This window comes from Mytilus californianus, unplaced genomic scaffold (genome assembly GCF_021869535.1).
Source record: "Mytilus californianus isolate M0D057914Y unplaced genomic scaffold, xbMytCali1.0.p SCAF_14, whole genome shotgun sequence".
Lineage (NCBI taxonomy): Eukaryota > Metazoa > Mollusca > Bivalvia > Mytilida > Mytilidae > Mytilus > Mytilus californianus.
This window is the reverse complement of record NW_026262626.1, coordinates 34,051,715-34,077,130: the sequence shown is the minus strand read 5'-3', so window position 1 is coordinate 34,077,130 and position 25,416 is coordinate 34,051,715. Positions and strand designations below refer to the sequence as shown.

Sequence of the window (25,416 nt, the reverse complement as noted above, 5' to 3'; positions counted from 1 at the left end):
TTTATATTTTAGAAGGTGGAAGACCTGGATGCTTCATACTTTGTATATGGATGCCTCATGTTACGAAGTTTCGGTCAGTCACATGTCCAATGTCCTTGACCTCATTTTCATGGTTCAGTGACTACTTGAAAAAAAAGTTCAGATTCTTTGTAATGTTAAATTCTCTTTTATTATAAGTAATAGGATAACTATATTTTGTGTGTGCATACCTTGCAAGGTCCTCATGCCTGTCAGACAGTTTTCACTTGACCTCAACCTCATTTCATGGATCAGTGAACAAGGTTAAGTTTTGGTGGTCAAGTCCATATCTCAGATACTATAAGCAATAGGTCTAGTATATTTGGTGTATGGAAGGACTGTAAGGTGTACATGTCCAACTGGCAGGTGTCATCTGACCTTGACCTCATTTTCATGGATCAGTGGTTATAGTTAAGTTTTTGTGTTTTGGTCCATTTTTCTTATACTTTATGCAATAGGTCTACTTTATTTGGTGTATGGAATGATTGTAAGGTGTACATGTCCAACTGGCAGGTGTCATCTGACTTTGACCTCATTTTCATGGTTCAGTGGTCAAAGTTAAGTTTTTGAGTTTTTGTCTTTATTTCTTATACTATATCTCAGGGTAGGAAACTCACTGGAAATGTCTACCAGACCACAGGGCTGGCTGCATAAAAAAATTACCTGTTCTGATCAAAATTTACCAGCCCTGAAAATTAATGCAATAAAAATCAAACCCATTTTCAAGATTCTAAATTATGTTTTTGTGTTTTGAGATGTTTTAATGACTAGAAGTATTATTAGATAAACTTGAGGATTTTTTGTGATGAAAATGACTTATGACTGCTTTTGTAAATACACACTGCAACAAGACTTACAGTGCACATTTAAGCAGACACTGCTAAGCCTAATGACCATTTGTTCAGAAGCAAGGTGTGATTTAATTTTTAGAATTTGGGGTGGGCACTGGGGGTGTTAGTTTGTCTTCAGTGTAATTCAGCATGCCTTTGTTTGTACCTTTGTTCCACAAAATTACTTTTAAGCAAATAAAAATAAAATTTTGGTTTCATTTATAATTTTATTGCTCCTCATTTTCACAATATTTGAAACTCAACCACTCGAACTCCGTTTTCCAACAAGGAACAATTGTCCGCTTCCTCTTAGACTGATCGTACAATTTATTTTTTCCTGTTGAGTCAACAGCAGTTCGCTTTTTCGGCGACGAAAGGCCCAAGTACTGTCGTAAAGACATGAGTTTACCAAAACAAATTTGTACTTTCGATTTCCTCTAATATTTATTTTTTATTTAATAAACGCGATCGCGATTGGACGATTCGATACCAACAAGCCAATGAGTGCTGATCTTACAAACAACAGGTATCACCATGTTCCCTGCAGAAATCGCGTAGAAACACGTGGTAGTAAAAGGTTAATTGGCAGTCATGATTCTTACGTGCTGTTATGAATGGGGAAATACTGAGAACTCATTCCAAAAATAGAAAAAGGTAATCCCAACCACCTGCAAAAAATAGACCGTCCACCGGACTGTTGAAATTTAATTTTTGACCGCCCGATTGTAAAATAGGCCGTCGCGGGCGGTCGGGCGGGCTATAATTTCCAACTCTGCTATATGCAATAAGTCTACTATATTTGGTGTATGGAAATATTCTATGATGTACATGTCAGTCTTGCAGGTTTTATTTGACCTTAACCTCATTTTCACGGTTCATTGCTCAGTGTTAAGTTTATGTGTTTCAGTCTGTTTTTCTTAAACTATAAGCAATAGGTCAGCTATATTTGGTGTATGGAAGGATTGTAAGCTGTTCATGTCTGCCTGGCATGGTTTATCTGACCTTGACCTCATTTTCACGATTCATTGGTCAATGTTTAGTTTTCTTGGTTAAGTCTGTTTCTTAGAAACTATAAGCAATTGGTCAACTATATTTAGTGTATTGAATGATTGTAAGGTGACATGTATTTCTCGTTTGGTTTATATGACCTTGACTTCATTTTCTTGGATCATGTTATGTTTATGTAATAGTTGTAGTAAAGCTTTCATTTAGGACTATCAACATAATATCAATGGTTAGTAAAGAAGGCGAGACATTTCAGCGTGTGCACTCTTGTTAATTTTGGGTCTAGTTTTCAAATTGGTCTACATTAATGTCCAAAGGGTCCAAAATTAAACTTAGTTTGATTTTAACAAAAATTGAATATATGGGGTTCTTTGATATGCTGAATCTAAACATGTATTTAGATTTTTGATTTTGGGCCCAGTTTTCAAGTTGGTCCAAATTGGGGTCCAAATTAAACTTTGTGTGATTTCAACAAAAATTGAATATTATGGGGTTCTTTGATATATATGCTGAATCTAAACATGTATTTAGATTTTTTATTTGTGGGCCTGCTCTCAAATTGGTTCATATTGAGGTCAAAAGGGTCCAAAATTAAACTTTGTTTGATTTCATCAAAAATTGAATTATTGGGGTTCTTTGATATGCCAAAATCTAACCGTGTAGTTATATTTTTAATTTTGGGTCCCGTTTTTGAAATTGGTCTACATTAAGGCCCAAGGGGTCCACAATTAAACTTAGTTTGATTTTAACAAAAATTGAATTCTTGGGGTTCTTTGATATGCTGAATCTAAACATGTGTTTAGATTTTTGATTATGGGCCCAGTTTTCAAGTTGGTCCAAGTTGGGGTCCAAAATTAAACTTTGTTTGATTTCAACAAAAATTGAATATATGGGGTTCTTTGATATGCTGAATCTAACCATGTATTTAGATTTTTTATTTGTGGGCCCCGCTATCAAATTAGTTCATATTGAGGTCAAAAGGGTCAAAAATTAAACTTTGTTTGATTTCATCAAAAATTGAATTCTTTTGATTCTTTGCTATGCTGAATCTAACCATGTATTTAGATTTTGGATATTGGACCATAATAGGTAAATTAAAAAATTTAAGTTCTTAGACCACATTCATTCTGTGTCAGAAACCTATGCTGTGTCAAATATTTAATCACAATCCAAATTCAGAGCTGTATCAAGCTTGAATGTTGTGTCCATACTTACCCCAACTTTTCAGGGTTCGACCTCTGCGGTCGTATCAAGCTGCGCCCAGCGGAGCATTTTATTAAAATTGGAGTTATCTTCCTTTGTCCATGATTATGTATCAATGCTTTATACAATGCAATGTTTAATTTTGCCTTCCACTGATTAAACAAAGATCAAGTTGAATTTGGGTAGTGTCACTTTAACCATTATTGAGTTATGCCCCTTTATAAATCGAAAGATTGCAAAATTTTTAGTTTCCATTCTGTAACTTAAGTTTGCCCCAACCAAACATTATGAAACCTATACACAATATTCATTACCTCAAAACTAAGATAATGTACAATTCTCTAACTTTAGTTTGCCTCAACCAAATGTTATGAAACTTATACACAATGATTGAATACGATTCGCTCGTGTATGTAACAATGTTTTAGATTTTAACGAGAGAAATTTATGTATTACTGAAAAATTATTACACCAGGGTTTTCGATATCACAAACTAGTCAAAACATTTACTAAATTTTATCATCGGTATAAGGATATCATTCGTAATATAGCTCAACATGCAGACTTCTTGTACGTTCAGGTATTTCACATCCAATTTTTATGGAAATATTCTTTATAAAGCACAAAAATGTCAGTATTTACCTCTGAAGCTAACAAAACCTTTAAATAGACTTATTAAGAAGGGTTATAGTTACGATACTGTTGTCAGGTCATTAAAGATTGCATATTTTGGCGTTAATATTGATTCACTTATAGGGTCTTTGCATCGGCACTAAACACAATTATTTAAAAACCAGTTGTTGGCATGACACGGGTTATGTTCTTCTCATATATGTTATGATGGTATGATACTAAACCCCTAACGGGAAGGATTGTGCCTGATATTCATATGATGAAGACATAATCTTTCAATCAGTTTAATTGAAGTCTGGAGCTGGCATGTCAGTTAACTGCTAGTAGTCTGTTGTTATTTATGTATTATTGTCATTTTGTTTATTTTCTTTGGTTACATCTTCTGACATCAGACTCGGACTTCTCTTGAACTGAATTTTAATGTGCGTATTGTTATGCGTTTACTTTTCTACATTGGCTAGAGGTATAGGGGGAGGGTTGAGATCTCATAAACATGTTTAACCCCGCCCCATTTTTGCGCCTGTCCCAAGTCAGGAGCCTCTAGCCTTTGTTAGTCTTGTATTATTTTTAATTTTAGTTTCTTGTGTACAATTTGGAGTTTAGTATGGCGTTCATTATCACTAAACTAGTATATATATTTGTTTAGGGGCCAGCTGAAGGACGCCTCCGGGTGCGGGAATTTCTCGCTGCATTGAAGACCTGTTGGTGACCTTCTGCTGTTGTCTGTTCTATGGTCGGGTTGTTGTCTCTTTGACACATTCCCCATTTCAATTCTCAATTTTACTTATTACTACATAATACAGATTAAGTACGAAATTTGGTGGCGTCACTTTTACCATTCTTGAGTTATGCAGGGCTCGACAATAATGCTTGTCCGATTGTCCGATACCAGAGGAAAAAAAGGTAGGACAAGTTAAAGCCATATCAAGCTTGTCCGATGGGACAAGTGAGAAAATAAATTAAATCCAACTTTGATGATCAAAGTTAAAAAACAAAAAACAAGAAAAGAAGATAAACACAAATATTAATTTGACATGTTTACTGGATCGGAAACCAGATCAGCGGTGGGCTTTGTAGATAAGGTAACAAGACAGTTCGGCAAAGTCACAGAAACGAATCAGCTCCATGTTAAATAGACAGTTCGTCACCATGGAGACATTTTGGGACCAAGACAACCCAGTACCTCGTTTTCCTACATCATGTACATAATATGTTGCTTTATGATAAATATATGATAAATTTTATTTAGCAAAAATATTTTCAAAGGAAAAATGAAGAAATTCGACCATAAAATTCATAAAATCATATTTAGACAAAACAATATTTGATTGTGTTTGAATAAACATTTTAATATATTAAAAACAAAGCTGATTGTAGTAAGGCATTAATCATAATAATCAATATTTTATCAATATAAAAGACCATGCATGCAGGATTGTAACAAACCAAATGAGTGTAGACTGACAGGCCTACCAGACTACCTGATGTGCAGAGTCTGATGAGACTTTGCCATTGATGAAAACTAGAACCTAGAAGTCCTATGACTAGACATGACTAGATTCAGTTGTTTTTGACTCATATTTTTGAAAAGGATATCGAGAGATATAAATCAAATTCTGTTCTATTGTTTTAATTCATTTTGTTCATTGAATCAACCTTAAATGCAAAAAAGGTTAATATAAAGGTTTTTTTTTTTGGACAAGTTACAATTCCATTCGGACAAGTAAGTTTTGGTATGTACTTGTCCTATTGGACAAGTTGAAAAACAAGTTATTAGTTATTGTAGAGGCCTGGTTATGTCCCTTTATAAACATAAAATTTGCTGAATTTTTCGTTTCCGTTCTCTAACTTTAGTTTGTCTCAACCAAATGTTATAAAACTTATACACAACCGTTCTAGAGTTATCCGTGTTTACAAATAGAAAAATTGCTGAATTTTTAGTTTCTGTTCTCTACTTAAGTTAGCCTCAACCAAATGTTATGAGACACACAATGCTTATTACCACAAAACTCAGATCAAGTTCAAATTTGGGTAGCGTCACTTTTACCGTTCTTCAGTTATGTCCCTTTATAACTATATGATATGCAAGCGGGGGCATCATTTGTGTCCACAAGGACACCATCCACATTTATTACCAGAAGATTAAATACCACAAAAGGAAGGTGGGGATTGATTTTGGAGGTGATGGTACCAACAGTTTAGGAATTAAGGGCCAAAAACAAGAATTTTTGTAGTTTCCGGACAATAATTTGTGTGTAAGTGTATGGATCTCTCTGAAATTGTACCACAGGGTTCCATTTCACAAAGGGAAGGCTGGGATTGAGTTTGGGGTTAATTGCCCCAAACGTTCAGGAATTAGGGTAAAAAAAGGGACCAAAAACAAACATTTTTCTAGTTTCCAGACAATAACTTGTGTTTAAGTGTAGGGTTCTCTCTAAAATTGTACTACAAGGTTCCATACCATAAAGGGAAGGCTGGGATTGAGTTTGGGGGTAATTACTCCAAAAGGGGGGGGTTCATTTTTTTTCTTCAAAATTTTTGAAATTTTAAATATTTGAAATCTTCAACTGCACAGTATTGCACAATAGCAAGAAATCTTCAATTGCACAGTATTGTATAATAGCACAGTATTGGGCAAAAGCAAGAAATCTTCAATTGCTCAGTATTGCGCTATAGCACAGTATTGCACAATAGCACAGTATTGCGCAAAAGCAAGAAATCTTCAATTGAAAACAAATACAAATGTTTTAACCAATTTCGATGGGATTAATTAAGTCTTTAATTTTTGGGGGTTCTAACCTTGTATAATTTTTTTGGATATTGGTCCCCATTTTTAAATTGGTCTACATTGAGGTCATAAGGGTCCAAAATTAAAATTTGTTTGATTTCATCAAAAACTGAATTATTGCGGCTGTATGATTTGCTGAATCTTATTGTGCGTTAAGATTTTTATTTTTGGCCCTGTTTTCAAATTAATTCATATTAAGGTTTGAAGGGTCCAAAATTAAACTATGTTTGATTTCAACTAAAATTAAATTGTTGGTGTTTTTTATATGCTGAATCTAACCATGTTGTTAGATTTTGGATATCAGACCATTCTAGGTAAATTAAATGTCCCATTTCAAATTTTAAAGATTTTTTACCACATTTATTTTGTGTCAGAAACCTACATTATGTCAAAAATCTGATCACAATCCAAATTCAGACAGTATCAAGCTTGAATATTGTGTCCAAACTTGCCCCAACTGTTCAGGGTTCGACCTCTGCGGTTGTATCAGGCTGCGCTCAGTGAAGCATTTTATTAATGTTAAAACAAGAAATTATTTGAATCTGGAATAATTTTGAATTGTGGAAAATTAATAAGAAATGTATGATAAAAACTAACCAAATTAAAGAGGGCTAGCCATGCATGCACAGCTAACATGGCTAAGTGGGGTTAGTTAGTTCATACTGGAATATCAGTGAAAGTAACTTGAACCTTAGACATGCACTAAAGTTGGGTTAGTGTTCAACATACATGTACATTTCTAGTCAATTTTCCAGAATTCAAAATTATTCCAGATTCAAATAATTCAAATAAAAATTGTATTTCATCGGCTTATATTTGATTTATCGGTACAGCATGTAACTATACAAACTTGTTTAAGGGTAAAAAGCAAAAGATGATGTGCAATTCCTGATCCCATAATTCTCTCTCATGCTCAAACAAATGATACAAAACTATTTTTGTATTTTGTAAATAAGGTTTACTGTGTGGTCATTAAATAGAAATGCTATAGTGTGTATCAATGCTTTTTTAAGCAAACCATATTATAAATTATTGTACAAGTTATAAGTGAATTCTAGTCAAATTTTGTACAAATTTTAATTTGTACAAGCACTTATTAGAAGAATTATAATTTGTACAAAATCAAAATTAGCATGTTTAGGTTTCATGTTGAATGTCAAAGTGATGAGGTCAATAAATAGGATAAAGCTGATTTGTAGTTTGAGCCATAAGAGTAAAAGTACCAGTTTCCAGTGCATGTCAAAACATGGGGTGAAATAAAATAGTCATTTTTTTCTGAAATTTTTTCTGGACTCAATTTTTTCTTTTTGATTAAAAATTTATGCTGAATTGAAACATCTATTCAAATGAGAAAAAAAAATTGCATCTTTTTGGGGATATCAAACCAGGAAAGTGGAAGGATATCGTGTTTACTGGAAGAGGTGCGGTCTAGTAAAAGCAGCAAACAGAAAGTAGAAAAAAGTAGTTTTGACTTCAGGGTTTCTTAACTTTTTATTCTTCGTGGCATGACCCACTTTTTTCCCCATTGAATCACAATTTCACATACATGATATGTATATGAAAAAATTTTCTATGTAGCATTTTATTTTAAATTTTTTTTTCAAAGATCAGCTGTTTAGCATGTAAGCCTATGGAGCAGTCAATTACAAGACTGCAACCTAAACATGTTAAAGGCCCTTCAGTTTCCTGCATTTAGCAGATTTGTGCATCACAGTTGAAATAGGCAGGAAATGATTTATTGTTTTAAATGGACTAGTGTTAAATGTATTCACTTAGGTTAAACTGATGTACATAACTATCCCAAGATGGAGGACAAAGAATTAAGTTACATGTAGAATAATTTTGTCTCGCTTGATGGAGTCAAAAAGCGAGACATAGGTATGCTATTTCCGGCGTCGGTCGCGGCGGCGTCAACAATGTATTAGTTTGTGATTAGGTCTAGTTTATGGTGAACCACTAGTGGTAAGTTAAAGATATTTGGTATGCAGTTGTATTAGTATTGGCACATCTCATTACCATGGAGATTATTTGGCCCCGCCCCTTCAGTTATGGTCTATTGACTTTGAAATTTTTGCTTAGTTTCCATGTATTAGTTTGTGATTAGGTCAGTTAATGGGGAACCACTAGTGGTAAGTTAATGATAATTGGTATGCAGTTGTATAAGCATTGGCATATCTCATTTCCATGGAGATTATTTGGCCCCGCCCCCTCAGTCATGGTCTATTGACTTTGAAATTTTTTTTTAGTTTTCATGTATTAGTTTGTGATTAGGTCAGTTTATGGGGAACCACTAGTGGTAGGTTAATGGTAATTGGTATGCAGTTGTATAAGCATTGGCATATCTCATTTCCATGGTGATTATTTGTATCCACCCCCTCAGTCATGGTCTATTGACTTTGAAACTTTTGCTTAGTTTTCATGTATTTGTTTGTGATTAGGTCGATTTATGGGGAACCACTAGTGGTAGGTCAATGATATTTGGTATGCAGTTGTATTAGCATTGGTTCATCTCATTACAATGGAGATTATTTGACCCCGCCCCCTCAGTTATGGTTTAATGAATTTGAAATTTTGCTTAGTTTATAATAAGTCAATGGTATTTGGTATGCAGTTGTATTAGCATTGGAACATCTCATTTCCATGGAGATTGTTTGGCCATGTACTTTCAGTCATGATTCATTGACTTTGAATATTTGCAAAACTTACATGTAAAAGTGTTGCTATTTTAATTTCAACATTTGCATTATCGAAATAACCAAAAAGCGAGACATATCTCTGTAATAACAGTTTATTTTAAAATTTGTAAATATTAGAATTTATTCTTCTGAATTTTGTTTTGTTCAAGTGGTAACACTATAACTAATAACAATGGCAGAAGTTACTGTTTAGTAAAGAAATCAATTGTTAAATAGATATATGTATTGAATTATCATACTAAAATCTCATGCAGCAACTGAAAAAAAAATCTAAAAAAGATGTGTAAGATACCAAAAGGGACAATAAGATTTAAAATGACGAATAGAAATGACAACACTTGACAAAAAAAAAAGAAAAGAACGAAAACATGGAAAAGAACCACAATGGTCTTCAAAACACTTTTATAGAAAACTAAAGACTGAGCAACACAAACCCATCAATAACTATATGTGTTACTTATGTAACTGCACATCTTTAAATATTCATGTCATACTTTACAATATTCTGAAGAATCATGTTGGACCTGAAAATATTAACATACAACATGTACATGTACGAGTAAAAGTGTTAAATGAATTGAATGGTCAGAAGGCATAGAGATCACTATACTTTGAAATAAAAGTCACATAATTGAATTAAATGGTCACTAGTGTTACAAACCAAACATAGATATTCAACAAAATAAAGATTGGGTTCAAAAGGTATGACATTACAAATCTCTCAGAAAAATTAATCATCTGTGTTTTATAATTGCTTCAAAATATTGTCAGAGATTCATACACAGTTCTTAAAAATACGATAAATTTCTGGCTTTATATTATTAATATGAATAGTGAGAGTATGGTGAAGAAAATATACAGTGAAAACTTTAAGCATGTTTGGGAAATTCAAAATACATGTACTATGTAAAAGACAAAATTACATTTTTCATTTCTAAAGAAATTAAGAGGAGGAATTAAAAAAATCCTGGAAACAAGCTCTTTTTTGTGACTCTAAATCAGATAGTCATGGTAATAAACTAAGAACGTATTGAAAGTTAAAAATAATTTCTAATTAGAAAAATATCTCCTACTAGACCTAACAAAAGTTATTTCTAAAATGATAAAAATTAAATTAGTAATAGCAAATTACTAATAGAAGTTGGCAGTTATACTAGAACACCTTAAGAACAGAGAGTTTGTCTACTATGCAAGGATGAAATTGAAGATTAATTCCATTTCCTCATTAAATGTAAAGCGTTAGAATTTAAAGTTTTATATTTCAGAAGGTAGAAGACCTGGATGCTTCATGCATGTACCTTGTACAGTCAGGGGTACTACTTGTACAAGTAATTTTTATTTACTTGAAGAAGTAATATTAATATACTTATATAAGTAAATTTGTAGGATACTTATACAAGTGTATTTTATTTACTTGTAAAGGTAAAAAAAAAATTGGCTTAGTTATGTCCCTTAGACATTCAGATTTTTTTACTTATATAAGTGAAAAAGTCATCCTATCTTCTTTTCTTGAATTCTTAGGACTTCTTAGCTCTAATAGAATTTTAAATTGTCTGTCCTTTGCAGATGTCTTAACTAATCATTTAAGTGTAATTTAATGGACAATGAAAATCTCATTGTCTGTTATCTTCAGAACACTGCTCATTTACAAGCCCCCAAGGAGCAATTTTTGAAGGCCTTGCTCAAATACTTTAGAATATAGCAAAGTGCTCTCGACCAATGAAAGTGTAGAATTTGGTGTTCCTTAATTGTGAAGAATGAATGTAAATCATGTTCTTAGTAAGGGATTATCCTTTTGTTTAGGCCTATTTACAGTTCAAAACAAAGAATTTGTATAAATGAGTTACAACTGTCTGAAGCACATTTATTAGGATTATTGATTTAAAGTTGAATTTTGAAACAAACAAAAATGATCAAAATAAGTTTGAAGTTTACTTGTGCAGTACAATTGATACCGTTTGTGTTATCATGTGAATACTTAGAACTTTCAAATTACAAAAAAAAATAAGCAATATCAAGAAGAAAAAGAAAAAAACTTTTAAAATCAAATATAACCTAAATCTTTAGCTACATGTATTACGCTTATCAAGTCAGATAACTGTATTCGCAGTTAGTAAGAATAGTCATTTCCAAAATACCGTTACATACAGGAAATTGAATTTACTTTTGAATTTCCTATAAAAAGCAATTCCTTTCAAAATTCAAAATTTAGTTAATTAAGTAGTATTTAATGTAAAGAGCTGGAATAAAATTGGCTTTGGAATACAATTTAGTTGTAACTCTGATTTTGAATTTATCTAATTGAACTGTAGATAAACAAAAAGATAATTCCTCACTAAAATATTACATAATTTACACTCATACTCACAATTAGGAAACTTATACAATTTCTACAATATCATTGTAACGTTGTGTCATCTAATGTCTAAAACACAATTTATTAAAATTTCCCAAATTAAAAGTAAGTCCTTACATCACTAAGACCAATACATAAATGAAATGCCTAAAAGGGAAGTCATCCATTAATTATAAACATTTCACGGACAATGAAACTAATTCTTGAATAAAATCAATCAAGAGATCATTTGAGCCTTGAGCACTTTACAATATTCTAAGTTTGTAAGAGAATGATAATCCCTTTCATCATGATAAGTACTCGCTAACGCTCGTACTTAATCATGAAGAAAGGGATTATCATTCTCTTACATATACTAAGGACTTACTTTTAATTTGGGAAATTTTAATAAATTGTGTTTTAGACATTAGATGACACAACGTTACAATGATATTGTAGAAATTGTATAAGTTTCCTAATTGTGAGTATGAGTGTAAATTATGTAATATTTTAGTGAGGAATTATCTTTTTGTTTATCTACAGTTCAATTAGATAAATTCAAAATCAGAGTTACAACTAAATTGTATTCCAAAGCCAATTTTATTCCAGCTCTTTACATTAAATACTACTTAATTAACTAAATTTTGAATTTTGAAAGGAATTGCTTTTTATAGGAAATTCAAAAGTAAATTCAATTTCCTGTATGTAACGGTATTTTGGAAATGACTATTCTTACTAACTGCGAATACAGTTATCTGACTTGATAAGCGTAATACATGTAGCTAAAGATTTAGGTTATATTTGATTTTAAAAGTTTTTTTCTTTTTCTTCTTGATATTGCTTATTTTTTTTTGTAATTTGAAAGTTCTAAGTATTCACATGATAACACAAACGGTATCAATTGTACTGCACAAGTAAACTTCAAACTTATTTTGATCATTTTTGTTTGTTTCAAAATTCAACTTTAAATCAATAATCCTAATAAATGTGCTTCAGACAGTTGTAACTCATTTATACAAATTCTTTGTTTTGAACTGTAAATAGGCCTAAACAAAAGGATAATCCCTTACTAAGAACATGATTTACATTCATTCTTCACAATTAAGGAACACCAAATTCTACACTTTCATTGGTCGAGAGCACTTTGCTATATTCTAACATCACTAAGACCAATACATAAATGAAATGCCTAAAAGGGAAGTCATCCATTAATTATAAACATTTCACGGACAATGAAACTAATTCTTGAATAAAATCAATCAAGAGATCATTTGAGCCTTGAGCACTTTACAATATTCTAAGTTTGTAAGAGAATGATAATCCCTTTCATCATGATAAGTACTCGCTAACGCTCGTACTTAATCATGAAGAAAGGGATTATCATTCTCTTACATATACTAAGATCTTTGTGCAATCAGTTTCTTTGTTGAATTAATGAGATGAAACATTGAACTCTAATAAAAAATTATGAGCTAACCTGGGAAAAATCATTAAAGGCATGTTTTTACATCTCAAAACTTGAGAATTTTTGTGGGATTGTAAAAAAAATTTACTTATATAAGTGAATTTTTGAGAAAATTAAGGGGAGATTATTCAAACATTATAATTAACTTATATAAGTATATTTTTTTTACTTCTTCAAGTAAATAAAGATTTCTTGTACAAGTAGTACCCCTGACTGTTGTATGCAGATGCCTTATGTTATGAAGTGTCTGTCTGTCATATGTATATTGTCTTGACCTCATTTTCATGGTTCAGCAACTGCTAGAGTATTGACCTGGACTGTTTTTACTGACCAACCTTGCATTAGTTTCTAAATTTTCTCAAATTTGATACTTCAGAAAAAAGGTCAATGAAGTAATTCAGATAATTACGAAAATATTGAAGAAAAAATAAATCAGCCTGGGATTCTTATTTTATAGTTTGTAACTTCAACACATGTGACAACATATCTTTTTTTGGACTTCATATAATATGAATATAATTTAGATCACACATGTATACATTATACATTTACTTAGGCTCTTCTTCATTGTTCTCTTCATGTAAAAAATTACATTATGTAAAAGCAATATATTCTTGCAGAGGCCCAGCTATGGGGACCATATAAAGAACTGGAGAGAACAGTTGATGCAGCAGTTCGTAGGAAGCAGGTGGATGCAGTGCATGACCTTGAAGTGGCATTGAAGAGACATAAACCTGATTTTATTTCTCTCCTTAGAAATCCAGTATGTATACATTGTTAAAGCACAACTATTCATTTTAAGGAATTGACATCTGAAAAGGTTAAGTGGTGGTCCACTGTCAATTCACATTTTTATCCCTTTCGAAAGAGTTATGGATGTCATCTCAATATAAAAATAAAGAGATGTGGTATGATTGCCAATGAGACAGTTATCCACCAGAGTTCCAAATGATGTGGATGTAAGCAATTAAAGGCAACCGTAAGGCCTTCAACAATGATAGTCGGCTATAAAAAGCCCTGACACAAAAATATAAAACAATTCAAATGAGAAAACTAACAGCCTAATTTATTACAAAACTTCACGAAAAACAAATATGACAGACATGAACCGACGACAACCACTGAACTACAGGCTCCTGACTTGTATTTCAAAAAGGCCTGGAATTTGGCATACCTGGAAAAGTCTTTTGTGTTGTGGTTTTTCTGACAAGTTGGTTGACTGTTATAAAATATTGGTGTCACTTATGACCACGCACATGTTCCAATTCACAACAGGTGCCACTATCTGCCTACCTTTCAGAAGCACCTGAGATCACCCCCAGTTTTTGGTGTGTTCGCTTTGCTCAGTCTTGACTTCAGTTTTCTGTGTAGTGTTTTGTGAACTTGTTTTTATACACCATGGTATACCATTGTCCGTCCGTCTGTCTGTCCATCCGTCCGTCGTCAACATGCCGGACATTAACTCAAAAACACTTTAACCAATTTGCATGAAACTTTGGTGAATTGTTTGTATCTATTGACCTGAGCTCCCTTTCGTTTTTTTTATAAATTTTGAATTTGACGTTTCTGAGTTCTGGGGTTTTATTCATTACAAAAAGGGGGATTTTCCAGTTTTCGGACAATAACTCAAAAATGCTTTCACCAATTTACAAGAAACTTTGGTGAATTGCTTATATATATGGACATAAGCTCCCTTTTGATTTTTTTAAATTTTAGATTTTACGTTTCTGAGTTATTGGGTTTTATTCATTAAAAAAAGGGGGATTTTCCAGTTTTTGGACAATAACTCAAAAATGCTTTCAGCAGTTTTCATGAGACTTTGGTGAATTGTTTATATCTATTGACGTAAGCTCACTTTCGATTATTATAAATTTTAGATTTTACGTTTCAGATTTATGTGATTTTATTCATAAAAAGGGGGTGGGGTGGGATTTTCCAGTTTTTATACGCCCGTTTACGGGACGTATTATGGTATACCGTTGTCCGTCTGTCCGTCTGTCCGTCCGTCCGTCTGTCCGTCTGTCCGTCCGTCCGTCTGTCCGTCTGTCCGTCCGTCGTCAACATGTCGGACATTAACTCAAAAACGCTTTAATCAATTTGCATAAAACTTTGGTGAATTGTTTATATCTATTGACGTGAGCTCCCTTTCGTTTTTTATAAATTTTAGATTTTACGTTTCCGAGTTATGGGGTTTTATTCATTAAAAAAAGGGGGATTTTCCAGCTTTCGGACAATAACTCAAGAATGCTTTCACCAACTTGCAAGAAATTTTGGTTAATTGTTTATATCTGTTGACATGAGCTCCCTTTTGATTTTTATAAATTTTAGATTTTACGTTTCCAAGTTACGGGGTTTTATTCATAAAAAAGGGGGGATTTTCCAGTTTTCGGACAATAACTCAAAAATGCTTTCAGCAGTTCTCATGAAACTTTGATGAATTGTTGATACACTGTATCTATTGATGTAAGCTCCATTTAGAATTTTATAAATTTTAGATTTTACAGTTCCGAGTTATGGGGTTTTATTCATTAAAAAAGGAGGGATTTTCCAGTTTTCAGACAATAACTCAAAAATGCTTTCAGCAATTCTTATGAAACTTTGGTGAATTGATTATATCTATTGATGTAAGCTCCCTTTAGAATTTTATAAATTTTATTTGTTTATAGTCTGACAACAGATTTACTAAGTATTGCGCAACAGCATAGTGTATTGCACAACAGCAAGAAATCTCTTAATTGAATATAAATTCAATTCATATAACCAATTTCAAGTTCTTTGACTACATTTATTCAGAAACCTATAATATGTCTAATATTTAATTACAATCCAAATTCAGACCTGTATCAAGCTTGAATATTGTGTCCATTTTTGCCCCAACTGTTCAGGGTTCGACCTCTGCGGGCGTATCCAGCTGCGCTCAGCGAAGCAGTTTATTGGACAATGCTTTGAGCAGTTATCAGGAGACTTTGGTAACTGGTTTATATGTATTAAGATAGCCTCCCTTTAGTTTTTCATGAATTTCTGATATGACATTGAGAAGTTATTGAACTTTATTCTTTGAAAAAGAGACGGGCGTATCATGCGCTCATGGCGCAGCTGTTTATTCATTTTTCCTGCCTGCGACAAAAGTTGCAGAATGTGAGACATAGATATTACAATCTGGCGGCGGCATAAACTTTGTATAAAGCTTTATATTTCAGAAGCTAGAAGACCTGGATGCTTCATACCTTGTATGCAGATACCTTATGTTACGAAGTTTCTGTCTGTTATATGTCCATTGTCCTTGACCTCATTTTCATGGTTCAGTGACTGCTTGAAAAAAGTTTTTTTGGTATAGTGAAATACTCACTTATTATGAGTAAGAGGATAGCTATGACTTCATAGCAAGACGTGTCGCCATCAAAATCGGTACAAGTTGCACAGGTAAGAAAAAAACGTGCAGACAAGGGAAATTGAGATTTTCAAAGTCACCAAGGACTAATACTGTCGATAATTAAATGAAATTAATACAACATCGACTTTGTACCCCCTTGGATTTTACATTCAAAACAATTTTAACCCAGAATGGAGCGATTGTTTGAGTTATCATTTTACAATGAATGATTTGTGTCATGAGAATGTTGCATAATCACTGAGCTGACTTGTTATATTTTTATTTATTAATAGCCGACCAATTGTACTACATTTTTTAGCCTACAATCATTCATGAGAATCTCAAGTTATAACTTACACAATGTCCTGGACCTCCAAAATTTTATTTAACAAAATTATGAAAATTTGTGATATAAATCATTCTCCAAAAACAGATCAACAGAAAAGTAGGATATAAAACTGTAATTGTAATTCTAATGCAATTCCTTTGTTATGATAATTTTCATTGGACGTTGACAAATATTTTGAAGGGTAAGATTCCACGTTCTACCAGTCCGTAACTAAGAAAGCCACCATTTTGAATTCCGATTTTTTGGAGTATGTAATTTCTCAAAAAAATAAACAAGACAGTCACATTTTGAGCCTCAAAATCTTCTTTTTGTCAAAATTGAAACCATTCTGAAGCGTACGAAAAGTATAAATATGTCTAAGTGTTTATGTTTGACATCCCGAGTATACATATGACGTCACCTTGTTTAGATGCTAAAGACTATGCAACAGTTTCGTGCACTTTTTCATTTATGGCATTTTTAAGCCAAAATATTTATTAAATGGAATTTATTTTAATATGTGGCATTAGAATGGCGATAACTGTATTGTATTTTAAGCTTGGCCTTCGTAAATCGTAGATTTTACTGTCACAAATTGAGTTTACCTAGCAATACAGTTATCTCCTAATTCTACTATGAATAACTCATTTTACTGCTGGTATTAAACTTTTGAAATTATAACTTCTTTGAATTATAAATGGTTAAGGGTTAAATTCCCAAAATCAACCCAGTCTCAATCATCTAAATTTATCATTTGAAAATAACCCAGATGAAACTGCTAGAAATGATGGGCTTAAAAGTTTTGTATACTTACCAACCACTTAGATAGCTTTGATTGATATACTAAAAACCCTAGACACTGTGAAATCAGTTATCAGCTTTAATTAGCAATGCTTTAATTGGCCAAGCAATTCTTAATAAAACAACAAATGATCAGATACATACTGGGGGTAAGTTTCTCCGGACTTTTTATGGCCCCGCAACAAAGTTGTCAGGGCGATATAGTTTTATCCTTGTCCGTCATTCCGTCATTCCGCAACAAACCATTATACCCATTTTTTTTCTAAACGTCTTCAGATATTGGGCTGATTTTTGGTATGAAAGTTAACCATGATGAGTTACAGATCAAGTTTAAGTTTCGTTCTGCTCTGCTAATTTTTGCGGAAATTACTGGCTTTGGACTTTGATAAATTGTTGAAAATCACAGTTATACAGACTTTTTTTCTAAACGCCTTCAGATATTGGGCTGATTTTTGGTATGTGAGTTAACCATGATGAGTTACAGATCAAGTTTAAGTTTCATTCTGCTCTGTTAATTTTTGTCGAAATTACGGACTTTGGACTTTGATAAATTGTTGAAAATCACAGTTATACAGACTTTTTTTCTAAACGCCTTCAGATATTGGGCTGATTTTTGGTATGTCACTATGTGAGTTACCCATGATGAGTTACAGATCAAGTTTAAGTTTCATTCTGCTCTGTTAATTTTTGCCAAAATTACAGACTTTGGACTTTGATAAATTGTTGAAAATCACAGTTATCTGGACTTTTTTTTCTAAACGCCTTCAGATATTGGGCTGATTTTTATACGACCGCAAAAAAATTTTTGCGGTCGTATATTGGTATGACGTTGACGTTGGCGTCGTCATCGTCGTCGTTTGGCGTCGTCCGGCGTCGTCCGAAGACACATTGGTTTTCGCACTCTAACTTTAGTTTAAGTGAATGAATCTCTATGAAATTTTACCATAAGGTTCAATACCACAAAAGGAAGTTTGGGATTGATTTTGGGGGTTATGGTACCAACAGTTAAGGAATTAGGGGCCAAAAAGGGGCCAAAAATAAGCATTTTTGTAACTTCCAGACATAACTTGTGTGTTAGTGTATGAATCTCTCTGACATTGTACCACAAGGTTCCATATCACACAGGGAATGCTGGGATTGATTTTGGGGGTAATTGCCTAAAAATATTAGGAATTAGGGGCAAAAAAAGGGGCAAAAAACAAGCATTTTTCCAGTTTCATGACAATAACTTGTGTGTAAGTGTATGGATCTTTCTGAAATTGTACTACAAGGTTCCATATCACAAAGGGAAAGCTGGAATTGAGTTTGGGGGTAATAGCCCAAAACGTTTAGGAATAAGGGGCCAAAAAGGGTCCAAAAATAATCATTTTTCTAGTTTCCAGACAATAACTTGTGTTCAAGTGTATGGATCTCTGTGAAATTGTACCACAAGTATCCATATCACACAGGGAATGCTGGGATTGATTTTGGGGGTAATTGCCTCAAAATATTAGGAATTAGGGGCCAAAAAAGGGGCAAAAAACATGCATTTTTCCAGTTTCATGACAATAACTTGTGTGTAAGTGTATGGATATTTCTGAAATTGTACTACAAGGTTCCATATCACAAAGGGAAAGCTGAAATTGAGTTTGGGTGTAATTGCCCAAAACGTTTAGGAATAAGGGGCTAAAAAGGGTAGAAAAATAAGCATTTTTGTAGTTTCCAGACAATAACTTGTGTTCAAGTGTATGGATCTCTCTGAAATTGTACTGCAAGGTACCATACCACAAAGGGAAGGCTGGGATTGATTTTGGGGGTAATTGCCTAATCTAACCGTGTATTTAGATTCTTAATTTTTGGTCCTGTTTTCGAATTGGTCTACATTAAGGTCCAAAGGGTCCAAAATTAAACTTAGTTTGATTTTAACAAAAATTGAATTCTTGGGGTTCTTTGATATGCTGAATCTAAACATGTACTTGGTTTTTGTCGAGCCTGCGACTTTTGTCGCAGAAAGCTCGACATAGGGATAGTGATCCGGCGGCGGCGGCGGCGGCGGCGGCGGCGTTAGCTTACTTCTTAAAAGCTTTATATTTTAGAAGGTGGAAGGTCTGGATGCTTCATACTTTGTATATGGATGCCTCATGTTACGAAGTTTCCGTCAGTCACATGTCCAATGTCCTTGACCTCATTTTCATGGTTCAGTGACTACTTGAAAAAAAAGTTCAGATTTTTTGTAATGTTAGATTCTCTCTTATTATAAGTAATAGGATAACTATATTTGGTATGTGCGTACCTTGCAAGGTCCTCATGCCCGTCAGACAGTTTTCACTTGACCTCGACCTCATTTCATGGATCAGTGAACAAGGTTAAGTTTTGGTGGTCAAGTCCATATCTCAGATACTATAAGCAATAGGTCTAGTATATTTGGTGTATGGAAGGACTGTAAGGTGTACATGTCCAACTGGCAGGTGTCATCTGACCTTGACCTCATTTTCATGGTTCAGTGGTTATAGTTAAGTTTTTGTGTTTTGGTCTGTTTTTCTTATACTGTATGCCATAGGTCTACTGTATTTGGTGTATGGAATGATTGTAAGGTGTACATGTCTAACGGGCAGGTGTCATCTGACCTTGACCTCATTTTCATGGTTCAGTGGTCAAAGTTAAGTTTTTGAGTTTTGGTCTTTTTTTCTAATACTATGTGCAATAGTTCAACTATATTTGGTATGTGCGTACCTTGCAAGGTCCTCATGCCCGTCAGACAGTTTTCACTTGACCTCGACCTCATTTCATGGATCAGTGAACAAGGTTAAGTTTTGGTGGTCAAGTCCATATCTCAGATACTATAAGCAATAGGTCTAGTATATTCGGTGTATGGAAGGACTGTAAGGTGTACATGTCCAACTGGCAGGTGTCATCTGACCTTGACCTCATTTTCATGGTTCAGTGGTTATAGTTAAGTTTTTGTGTTTTGGTCTGTTTTTCTTAAACTATAAGCAATAGGTCAACTATTTTTGTTGTATGGAAGAATTGTTAGCTGTACATGCCTGCCTAGCATGGTTCATCTGACCTTGACCTCATTTTCACGATTCATTGGTCAATGTTTAGTTTTCTTGGTTAAGTCTGTTTCTTAGAAACTATAAGCAATAGGTCAACTATATTTAGTGTATTGAATGATTGTAAGGTGTACATGTATTTCTCGTTGGGTTTATATGACCTTGACTTCATTTTCTTGGATCATGTTAAGTTTATGTTATAGTTGTAGTAAAGCTTTCATTTAGGACTATCAACATAATATCAATAGTTAGTAAAGAAGGCGAGACATTTCAGCGTGTCCACTCTTGTTTTATTATGGGCCCAGTATTCAATTGGTCCAAATCGGGGTCCAAAATTAAACTTTGTTTGATTTCAACAAAAATTGAATATAAGGGGTTCTTCGATATGCTGAATCTAACCATATATTTAGATTTTTGATATTTGGGCTCGGTTATCAAATTGGTTCACATTGAGGTTTAAAGGGTCCAAAATTGAACTTTATTTGATTTCATCAAAAATTGAATTCTTGGGGTTCTTTGATATGCTGAATCTAACCATGGATTTAGATTTTGGATATTGGAATACCACAAAGGGATGGTAAGAATTGTCTTTGGGAGTTATGGCTCAAACCGTTAAGGAATAAGGTGCAAAAAAGGGGGGAAAAGGGTTTCCAGGTTAATGGACAATTACTTAAGTACAAAACATAATTTAAAAGGCAGTGTAAGGTTGGTAATTGAAACTCATTTGAATATCTCACCTAAACTGCTTTTAAATTATGTATATTGGAAATTTGCCAAAAACTTTACTATTAATAAATTCCATTGGAAATTTGCCAAGTACTTTAGTTTAATGAACTTCATTGGAAATTTGCCAATATAAAATGTTGCTGATGGAGCTTTTTTGTTTATCTCACCTAAACTGCTTTTAAATTATGTATATTGGAAATTTGCCAAAAACTTTATTATTAATAAATTCCATTGGAAATTTGCCAAGTACTTTAGTTTAATGAACTTCATTGGAAATTTGCCAATATAAAATGTTGCTGATGGAGCTTTTTTGTTTATCTCACCTAAACTGCTTTTAAATTATGTATATTGGAAATTTGCCAAAAACTTTATTATTAATAAATTCCATTGGAAATTTGCCAAGTACTTTAGTTTAATGAACTTCATTGGAAATTTGCCAATATAAAATGTTGCTGATGGAGCTTTTTTGTTTATCTCACCTAAACTGCTTTTAAATTATGTATATTGGAAATTTGCCAAAAACTTTATTATTAATAAATTCCATTGGAAATTTGCCAATAACTTTAGTTTAATGAACTTCATTGGAAATTTGCCAAAAACTTTATTTTTAATAAATTTCATTGGAAATTTGCCAATAACTTTAGTTTAATAAACTTCATTGCATTTTTTCTAGTTTCCAGACAATAACTTGTGTGTAAGTGTATGGATCTCTCTAAAATTGTACTGGGGGGGGGGGGGGGGGGGGGGGGGGGGGGATTTTTTTCCCCAATTTTTTGGGGTTCATATTTTTTTTCTTCAAAGTTTTTGTAATCTTCAATTGCACAGTATTGCGCAATTTCACAGTATTGGGCAATAGCAAGAAATTATCAATTGCATAGTATTGCGCAAAAGCAAGAAATCTTTAATTGCACAGTATTGCGCAATAGCACAGTATGGCACAATAGCACAGTATTGCGCAATAGCAAGAAATCTTCAATTACACAGTATTGCGCAATAGCAAGAAATCTTCAATTGCACAGTATTGTGCAATAGCAAGAAATCTTCAATTGAAAATAAATACAAATCTTTTAACCAATTTCAATGGGATTCATTTAAAGTCTTTAATTTTTGGGGGTTCTTACCTTGTATTACTTTTTTGGATATTGGGCCCCATTTTTAAATTGGTCTACATTGAGGTCAAAAGGGTCCAAAATTAAACTTTGTTTGATTTCATCAAAAACTGAATGATTGCAGCTGTATGATATGCTGAATCTTATTGTGTATTTAGATTTTTTGTTTTGGGCCCTGTTTTCAAATTAGTCCATATTAAGGTTTGAAGGGTCCAAAATTAAACTTTTGATTGATTTCAACTAAAATTAAATTTTTTGGTGTTTTTTTATATGCTGAATCTAACCATGTTGTTAGATTTTGGATATCAGACCATTCTAGGTAAAATGAATGTCCCATTTCAAATTTTTAAGCTCTTTGACCACATTTATTTTGTGTCAGAAACCTATATTATGTCAAAAATTTGATCACAATCCAAATTCAGACAGTATCAAGCTTGAATATTGTGTCCAAACTTGCCCCAACTGGTCAAGGTTCGACCTCTGCGGTCGTATCAGGCTGCGCTCTGCGAAGCATTTTATTAGTATGTGAGTTAACCATAATGTGTTACAGATCAAGTTTATGTTTCGTTCCGCTATGCTGATTATCATTTCATTTCAACACATCTTGTTAGATCTGCAGTACATCCACTTCAACCGTTAGTGGTAGGTCAATGATAATTGGTATTCAGTTGTATAAGCATTAGCACATCTCATTTCCATGGAGAATATTTGGTCCTGCCCCCTCAGTCATGGTCTATTGACTTTGAAACTTTTGCTTAGTTTACAAGTATTAGTTTGTGATTAGATCAGTTTAAGATGAACCGCTAATGTTAAGTGCTTTGATATTTGGTATGCAAATGTATTGGCATTTGCAAGTCTTGTTTCCATGGATTATATAGCCCCACCCCCTCATCATGGTTCATTGATTTTGAAACTTTTACATAGTTTACAAGTCAATGTTTGTTTAGGTTTGTTGAAAGGGAACGACTTATGATAAGTCTATGCTATTTTAATTTCAACATTTGCATTATCAAAAGTACAAAAAGGCAAGACATATCTCTGTGATAACAGTTTATTTTATTGTGTCACTCTATTAATACCTATGCATTCTAAATTTTAGACCAAAGGTTATCTTTTTTATAGGTAAGTTTTCTCTGGTCTTTAGGGTGACCTTTATTATACAAATTTGACTGTATATGTTACAGGCATTTTCTCAATTTAGGCATTTTGTTTTTGGAGCATTCACCAGACTGAATCAGATTCGTCACATAGTGGGTGATGCATGTATAGCAGGAGATCTTACCCTGTGTATGTCCCTTCATTTGTCTCTTCTTGGGTCATTGTTTATTCTAGCATTAGTATACTACGTATACTGTCGCCTTAATTCGTAGAGCTTATAAAGATCTAAGAATGTCCTTGAGGCAGTGATGATGAAGATACTCCTATCTTTACTTTACAACCAAACACAACCTTGTATGGTGAAACCAATGCTATGGGAATTCGTTAAGCTGTAACATCTATCCCTATCCAACATACTTTCTTTTCAAGCCGCAGTCAAAATTCTTGTCCTTTACCCGATCAATCCATTTCAAAACTTACCTATTTGATTTATAATCAATTTGTTCTCATTCTAAATAAGCATAAAATATTTGCCATTGAACGCTAACATACAACAATATGTCAATCAAACAGCATCCTTCTTTTTCTCTGCTTCATATTCCACACTTTTGTTTTGAATCTAGATTTTCTAAAAATTTATTTGTTGATTTTGTTTTATTGTAAGAATAATTTGTTCTTCTGTTGCCATGACAAGAAAGTCATAATACACATACAATTACTATCTGAAATACAAAGTAAGTACGAACTTAAAGTAGTTTCACTGACATACATACACACTTTCCTAGTTGGCATTTGATGATGATGATGATGGATGGCTGCTTAACGTCCAGCGGCAAATTAATATGCATATTCAGGACGAGATCATGTTAATGTAATATGAATATTTACCCTGCTTTGTACTAGATCGATATGCTGAGCCAGATTTTTAATGTGCTAGTTCACAAGGTAACAGTCCACAGGAAGACATGTCACCTTACCTGGACACATTATTCCGACTCTTGACTATAAGCCGACCAGTATTTGCTCTTACTCATTAATGCCGCGTGCTTGGCGGAGAAGCAGCAAATACAAATTTTAAAGTCTTTGGTTTGACCCAGCCAGGAGTTGGCATGTGAAGAATAAACCTAATTTGACTGTACCATTAGGTATTTACTTTGCAAGATATCATGTTTTTGGTCATATCTCAATGATACTCTTTTTCTATAAATTACCTGAAACTGAAGAGGCAATTTGTTGCGTTTTGTTTGAAAATTCCAGTCATTTTAGAAAATGACTAGGTATTTTTAGTCATTTTATATAATGCCTGTCAAGGTTAGGCATTTTGTAAATTGCCTGAAAGTTCAGTCATTTGTCAAAACGCCTAAATTAAGAAAATGCCTGTAACATATATATACACTTTTGTACATTTTTTGGGAAAACTCTATCATTTTATGAATACTTTGCATTGCATCGAATATTTTAGCCAAAGAGTCCATTGTACAGAGATGCAGTTAAAAAGTCTAACATTGATGGCCTTCCAGTAAAGGGGGAACAGATAAAGCAGACCTTTCCTAGAGAATTTATAGAGGAATCTCTTATTATAAGTGACCTTTTTGATATGAGTGAAATAGCTGCTGTAGAACTGTTAATGGCCGGTAAGTTCACTGAATATTTGAAATTATAAGCCAGGATAATAACTTTTAATATAATATTTATGCATGTACAGTCAACCCTCTATTAAGCATTCACTCATTTGGAATACCAAAAGTGACATATAAAGATCTGAATAATAAAAGTATCAGATGCTGTGAAGTTTGGTCATTTTATAGATCAGCTATCATCATATTAATTTACAGAAGTGATCATTCAGCTGTAGGTCAGGTACTGGTAATATCACATCTGGGGTATATCTCACTATATAGGCCACAGAGCTCCAGATAAGCTGCATATTTGTGTGATTACTCAATAAAAACTATAAAAAATCCAATCCATTTCAG

The 25,416-nt window shown here is 33.1% G+C and overlaps 1 protein-coding gene and 1 long non-coding RNA gene across 3 annotated transcripts in view; one reads left to right on the top strand and one right to left on the bottom strand.

The window, feature by feature from the left end:
* The window catches only part of LOC127724640 (nuclear pore complex protein Nup205-like), a 263,442-nt gene that overhangs the window by 10,426 nt on the left and 227,600 nt on the right, over positions 1-25,416 (top strand). For both annotated transcript variants that reach the window (XM_052231664.1, XM_052231663.1), the window contains exons 2-3: positions 13,594-13,736; positions 24,903-25,074. In XM_052231664.1, the coding sequence (XP_052087624.1) occupies positions 13,594-13,736; positions 24,903-25,074 (315 nt within the window). The remainder of the gene's footprint in view (positions 1-13,593; positions 13,737-24,902; positions 25,075-25,416) is intronic.
* On the bottom strand, positions 21,019-21,966 carry LOC127724787 (uncharacterized). Its single transcript, XR_007992692.1, has 2 exons — positions 21,401-21,966; positions 21,019-21,244 (listed from the first exon to the last, which is right to left on the bottom strand). It is a non-coding gene; the product is annotated as an uncharacterized LOC127724787 (long non-coding RNA).